Here is a 7,495-nt window from a genome sequence, read left to right as displayed (position 1 = left end):
ACAAATAAAAAGGCACAGTCCCAATGTTACCAAACCACACAGCAGGCCATTAATTCAAGTCCACTGAAAGTCCCAAGGTCAGCAGATCATGGCAGGCTGCTGAACAATAACATGGCTACATGCAAGATTCAAGCTGCCATAAGCTAGAGACCATTCCCAAAGCTGTTTCTTATAAATGGGAAGCAGACCACATACCCAAAGCAGCTACTCAGCTGCTCCAATAGATTCCACCATGGAGTTGATTGCAGTCTCATCATGGGGAATACTACATCCAGCTACCCAGCCACTCAATCAGGTCCAGCCAAGTTGACACACAAACTTAACTACCACAGCCTCTCCTCAGTGAGAAGTGATGGTCCCTACCTCCTCCTTTTCCCTAAACTCTCCTCAGACATTTCTCATTTTTACTCCACCACCTTCTCCTCTCCTGGGAGCTCCATGGCACTGCAGTGCTGTGGATGGTTTATCTCTGCATCACCCAGAGCCGAGCTCCAGACCCTACCCACAGTTGGTACTGAATACACGTTCAATGGAATTTTCTGAAAAGCATAAAGAATGGCAGACAATCTAAAATTAAGCCAAGTTGATACTGTGACTTTCAGTCTGATTCTCCTGATCATTACCTCCTTCTTTCCTCTCACAGATCTTTACTGAGCACCTACTAAGTGCCCAGCTCATGATTAGTTTCTCTCTCAATTATTTGGTTTACAGTAAGCCAGGCAATAAAATCACAGTACTTTTTTCAAACTGCACAGCTTTTTGCTAAATGCATTCACCTAACACATTTACTTTAAACATTCTACAGTTTTAGCCCAATTACAGATGAGGAAAAGCAGTAACATACATTACGTAAAAGGCATTTAAACAAGATCATATAAGCAGACGGTGACAAACCCAGGGAGTGAGGTCAGGTCTCCATCATTCTTCCACTATACCCACCACTGATCATCAAGGAACAAAGGCTTACTTTTAGAAATTGTAAGTATTGGATTCACACGAGCACATGCTTAGGAGGAAAAGGGGCCAAACCTAATTGATTCATTACATAGAGCAAATGTTGAATAAATCACATAATTGATTCAGCAGCCTTTCCTCAGTGGCTCTGACATCTTTCTTTACCAAGAGGCATAATACGCACATGTAAAGGGGATCTTTTATACTGAGAATAGATATGGTAACAGGAAACAACAAAGCACTAAATTTGGGCTTAAGTAATTACAGAACAAAACCACTAAGCTCATCTCAGCCTCCTCTCCATCCCTAGTCCTATTTCTAGTCAATCACCAAGTCCTATGAATTCTCTGAATTTTTTATCATCAATAAAAAGTAATTTTACTAAGTAAGTAAATCACACCCACAGCATTTTCTCCTAAACATATATTCATAGTAGTTCTCTATGACCTCATCCCACTTGGGATCATAGGCAAATACGATTTGCATAGTTAGAATTATTGAGGATGTATAATTTTGTTTTTCTCATTGTCATGTTTTTCTGTTTGCATTGCTTCTTGTAACCATAGAAACTTCACAGTATCACTTGAGACAGCTGCAAAATATTCCAGCAAGGTCCTACTCCATAAAATAAGCAATTTTCTTTTTCCTGGGCAACTGGGTTGTGTTGTCTTCAGTTCTTCGCTATTGTAAATAACATTGCTGAGTATACAAAATTATATGTACCCTATGATTTCAACTGTAAAACACAAAACTTAGAAATATAAAATAATAATAACCAGAGTGAAACAGATGAAGATCAGTTTTATGTTTTTTTTTTTTCAGTTTTTAATTGTCCTGAAGTCTTACTATGATTTTCATTATTTACCATTTTTAATTGCATATAAAATGACACTCTAAACATTATCAAGCATGTAAGCTGTTTTCTTCTTTTATTTTTCAGAGGAAATTCCCACAAGAAGACACTTGTGTGGCTCATGAATTATCATCAGGAAGACGGAAGCAGAAAGTAAAACCACCAGCAACACCCGGGGAATTTCATTTCCCAAATTGGGTCAGCTCGGGATTTCATCATTTTTCTTTATGTTTGATCATTTAATCAGTGAAAAGTGGTACTTCATAGCTACCCAAGTTGCATCTCTGCCTCTCCTGAAGAAGCCGATATGTTTTAATGGCAGTGGACTATGCGTGCTGCTTCCTTTTCTTTACTGGATAGTTTTTTCAAATGACACTTGAAAATGCTCTCTTTATTTTAAGATGTGAATCTCTCATTTTTTGCATTATAGATTTTCTTTTCATCTTAGATGTGGAGCTTTCATAAGCTTTAATTTGCATACACTGTCCATCTTTCCCCTATAATTTCTTTCCCTTATAATTTATTGTATGCACCAATAAAGAGTACATTTTCTTCATACTTATGACAAACACACAATCTTTTTTTTTTTTCCTTTTTCTTTTCATTTCTTGGGTAAAGGATGATATTTTTATATTCTGTTTTATCATTCATCTCGTTTATCCTGACCTATGACAACAGGGACTTCATTATCCGAAAATCCAAACTTGTCACACCATATATCAATATGGGACAGATCAAAGAGTAAACTGTGTCTTCTGATGATAAAACTTCAAGAAGAAAATACGAGTAAATATTTATAAACTGACTTAGGGAAGGGCTTCATAACACAAGAATGACAGGCAAAATCACACATGCAAAGACAGAAAGATTTACTATGGAAATGTTTAGAATGTCTGTACGTTAAAAGTAAAATGCAAATAACCAGATAAAAGACTGCAAGAAATATTACAGATAAAAGTTAATGTCTGTAATACTTAAAGAACTCTGGAAAATCACTAACACTAATTCTAATAAATATATGGCTTAACAATTCAGAAAAAATATAGTGATTTCTTGAGTCCTTAATATAAATTGTTTAAAATATAAATTAACAATCATTCTTTCTCTCTTTTCAATCTAATTAGCAAACACAGGGCAACGGGGGCACACTGAGTTGGGCATTCATATACTACTAGAGCATGCACTGGCAAAACAATTTGGCAATGTACAAAACAAATATGGCACTTTGAGCCAATAATTCTACTCCTGGAAACCTGCACTAGGAATAACCAGAAACCAGATCAAATAACCAGAAACTCAGAAACCAGACCCTCCCTGGAGCTCTACCAAACTGTCCATGAATATTCCAATTGTGATGCACTTGAATCTAGGCCAACACATATCCCCCACCACGGGACCCTTCGCTCGTACTGACCTGCTAAAATCCTACTTGGGTTTCAGGTTTCACCTCAGACATGACTAAAAGAGCTAGGGGCCTCCTCTGTGTTCTCTGAGCACCTGCAGTCACCTCTCAGGGCATTGTGCACCCTGGACTACACTTACCTACTTATAAGTCTCTGTTCCCCAGCAGACAAGAACAGGAATTACGTCAAAACAGGAACTGCATCTGCCTTGTTTGGCTGTATCCCCCCATTTCCCATGTAGAGCCTGGCACAAAGTAGGTACACAACCCAGGAGGTGAATAGAAAAAAGGAAAAGTACCCCCTCTGTAAATAATGCCCTGGCACCCCACTGGGAGCTCTCCAGCTCCTCTGCAGCCCCAGAAGAAGGCAGACTCACCGACATGAAGTGGAACCTGAGGACGTTGTCGATGCCCAGCGCCTTCAGCTGCAGGATGACAGGTGCCAAATTGCTACGCTGCATCTCTGGGACCGTGGATTGTGGCAGCTTGTCAAAGGCATCCTCTGAGGAGAGGAAATCAGAACTATTGAAACAAACATCACAATCCAATGCAATCATTAAGCCAAAAGGAAGTCTTCCTTCCCTAACTCAAGCAACAGACCCTAGAATTCAGCCACAAGAGATGACTTTGATTTCATCGTATAAAGTTGTTTATGTATTAGAGAAAGACCATTTCCTTTTAAAAATATTTTAGATACATATATTTGAGCCATACCCTTTTATCAAAGTTTGTCCTTTTACTTTAGAATGCTCTTTTGAAAGTGCTTTTAAGTTTATCGACAAAACATTAAATCAAAGCAACAAGTAATCATATTTTTACGTAACTAATGCTCTTGTTCTGTTTTTTAGCCAGCTGCACCCTCCTCAGGACGCATTTTCGTAAGCGCTCTATGCTCATTTCTTTCACATGTTGCTGTATCCAGAATATAACAAATGACCAAATCTTATAAAGAGCAGAAATTGTCCAAATCTAACTTTATTAAAAAATCACTGAGCCAGTTTTTTAAAAATTAGGATTGCAGTTCCACTAAGATGGTGGAATAGGCAGACAGCCTGCACAGACCCGACCCTCTTCAACAAAGAAAAGGGGAACCACTTAACACAGATACAAAAGATAATCCTGGAGCCCTGAGCTTTGAAGGGAAGGATATAAAAGTGGACTAAACTCCAACTAGTAGAAGAATTTGCATGAAAACACCGAAAAAGGAGACATAAGGAGCTGGAGTTTATCAGAGATCCTGATGGCACGGACAGCTTGGATATTGCCGAGTGGTGTTAGCACCTGAGAATTAACCTAAAAATCAGCTCTGCTAGCCAGGGACTGCACAGTGGACTGCACTGGTGGCTGGTAAATAAAAAGGAAAGCAGAGAAGAAGAAGGCGGGCTGAGCTGTGGAATTTTGCCTGCCCAGAGAACATAGCCATTTTGAACATTTACAAGTGATTTGACCATTTTGGATATTTAAAGTGAGAGCGTTCTCCCAGATTCCAGGGACTTAAGGATAGACTCCACTTGCTGGGAACAGCAAGGACATTCCGGACACAAATGACTGGAAAGGTGTGCTATTCCCCTTGTTACTCTTATATCCCAAAACTTCTTGGTGAACGGAAGTACGGCCATCCCTCATTCCCACCCACCTTCTGGGCCGGCAGGAATTCCATCCCAGTCTGCGTGCTCAGATGGAGCCTGAGTGACCTGCCCCGTCAAGATAATTTTTCTTAGCTCATTTTTGTCTGTTTCAAACTTATTATTTTTTTTTTTTTTTGTCCTTTTTATTACTATTCTTTAGCCTTCCTTTCCCAGGTACTAGTTTTCTGCCTTTTCTCTCTTCCCTGTTCCTGGTTCCCATTTTTTTCTTTCTCGTGGTTAACGCCATTCCTTGTTTTTCTTTTTGCAATTTTCACAGTTTTTTGTTCATTACCTCCTACTCTACGTTTTTTCTCTTATTGCCCTCTCCCCAGATATTTTGAGTTTTTTTTCTTTTTTTGATGATTGTACCTGAGTGTTTATGCGGTGGGATTTTTGTCCACTTCTTTTTAATTTTTGGATGGTTTTTCGATTGTTGTTTTTGTCTGAGTGGAAGACAGCAACGGTAACCATATGACACAACTACACCCACACCTCCTGCAGTTTGACATACTGAGTGAGAGCCACCACTTCCTTCTCCACCAACTGGCCAATGATAAATGACCACCAAGAAAAGCCTGACTCAGCCTTACTGCTCTTCATGAACAGTTAACAGAGATCCAAATACAACAATGTCACAATGTCTCGGAGACAACAGACCATCACAGTCCACACAAAGAAGCAACATAAAGTGGCAGAAACAAGGGTGCATGATACAGACCCAGAACACTCCCTGAGGAAGCAGCAGCATTGGAACTTGCTAAAAAGGAATTCAAAAGAATTATATATCGGTACCTTCAAAGGATTGAAAGACAGATCAAAGAACACAATGATAAAATTAAGGAAAACACAGACAAAACCCTAGTACAATTTCGGAAGAAAATACATGACAAAATGACAAAATAAATGAAAGATTAGAAATGATACAAAATCTACACATAGAAATCCAGAAGATTAATACTAAATTTACAGACATAGATAGCACATTAAAAGGGCAAAGGAGTAGAACTGAATCAATGGAAGACAGAATTAATGAGATTGAAAACAAATACCTGAATACTTCTTTGGAAAGGGATCAATCAGAAAAAATACTGAAACAAAATGAAGAAAGCCTAAGGTTCATGTGGGATACCATCAAAAGGAACACCTACGTGTAACTGGAATTCCAGTACAGAAAGAAAAAAAGAAAACCACTGAGAAAATTGTCCAAGATTTCTTGAAGAGAACTTCCCTGATATGATGAAAGATGAAAATATATCCATTCAGGAAGTCCAATGAACCCCAAACAGGATAGGCCCCAAAAGAAAATCACCAAGACATATCATCATCAAACTCATCAAAACCAAAGACAAAGAAAGAATCCTGAAAGCTATATGGGAAAAATGAAAAGTTACTAACAAATGACAACCAGTAAGAATAAGCTCTGATTTCTCAGCAGAAATCATGTAACCAAGAAGGCAATGGGATGGTATATATAAAACCCTGAAAGGGAAAAATTTCCAACCAAGAATTATATACCCGGCAAAATTGTCCCTCAAATACGATGGTGAAATTAGGAGATTTCCAGATAAGCAAAACTTAAGGGAGTTTGTTAAAACCAGACCAACCTTTTAAGAGATGCTAAAGGGAGTCCTTTGAACAGAGAACCAAAAATAGCAAACAACAACCGACCATTAATACACAAGATGACGTAACCCAGAAACTAAAACAGCTATGGAAGTATCCAAAGTAAAATAAGATTACAAGATTATAAACAGGGAACCAGAGACATCAACTGGCAAATGAGGACAACTACAAACCAAAAAGAGGGGAAAAATAGTGTAGTCATACAACTTCTAAATGTAAGGAAGTCAAGAGAGTTCCAAGAGAGAATGGATTGTTCTAAACTCGGGAAGAAAATTATAAATCACAGGGTAACCTCAAAGAAAAATGATAAAATTTCACACGATAAAAAAGAGTATCAGCACAAATATTTAGTAAATACTAAAACAACAGTAACAAAGGGAATAATAACACAAGTGATAAAGATAATAAACTTGGCACAGAAAATTATATGGAACAAAGAAACCAGAAACACCATGAAAAAACACATAACAAAACGACAGCAACCAATTCATACTTGTCGATAATTACACTGAATGTTAATGGATTAAACATACCACACAAGAGATGGAAAGTTGCAAACTGGATAAGAAAACATAACCCATCAATGAGCTGTGTACAAGAGACACACCTTAGAGAGAAAGACAAAAATAGACTAAAAACAAAAAGTTGGGAAAAAATAAGCAAACGGCAACCAAAAAAGAGCAGGAGTGTCAATATTAACTTCTGATCAAATTGACTTGAAGACAAAAACCACCATATGAGACAAGGAAGGACATTATATAATGATTAAAGCATCAATTGAACAAAATAATAAATATCTATGGATCCAATGAAAGAGCCCCAAAATACATAAATCAGACTTTAAAAGAGTTGAAAAGTCAAACAGATGACTCCACAGTCATGGTAGAAGACTTTAATACACTATTTTCAAATGAAAGAAAAACTCAACAAAGAAGCAGAAGAGCTAAACAATACAATCCACCAAAACTTGACATTAAAGACATCTACAGAGCACTTCACCCAACAACAGCACAATATACATTCTTTTCCAGTGTA

At 37.8% G+C, this 7,495-nt stretch overlaps 1 protein-coding gene across 1 annotated transcript in view; it reads right to left on the bottom strand.

Annotated features, from left to right (window-relative positions):
* DHX35 (DEAH-box helicase 35) overlaps positions 1-7,495 on the bottom strand; it is a 101,070-nt gene that overhangs the window by 11,985 nt on the left and 81,590 nt on the right. The window contains exon 12 of the mRNA XM_007934751.1: positions 3,547-3,711. Within this exon, the coding sequence (XP_007932942.1) occupies positions 3,547-3,711 (165 nt within the window). The remainder of the gene's footprint in view (positions 1-3,546; positions 3,712-7,495) is intronic.

This window comes from Orycteropus afer, unplaced genomic scaffold (assembly GCF_000298275.1).
Source record: "Orycteropus afer afer isolate SDZICR_OR568_19922 unplaced genomic scaffold, OryAfe1.0 scaffold00020, whole genome shotgun sequence".
Lineage (NCBI taxonomy): Eukaryota > Metazoa > Chordata > Mammalia > Tubulidentata > Orycteropodidae > Orycteropus > Orycteropus afer.
The sequence above is the reverse complement of the archived record's forward strand: the minus strand, read 5'-3'. Positions and strand labels throughout refer to the sequence as shown.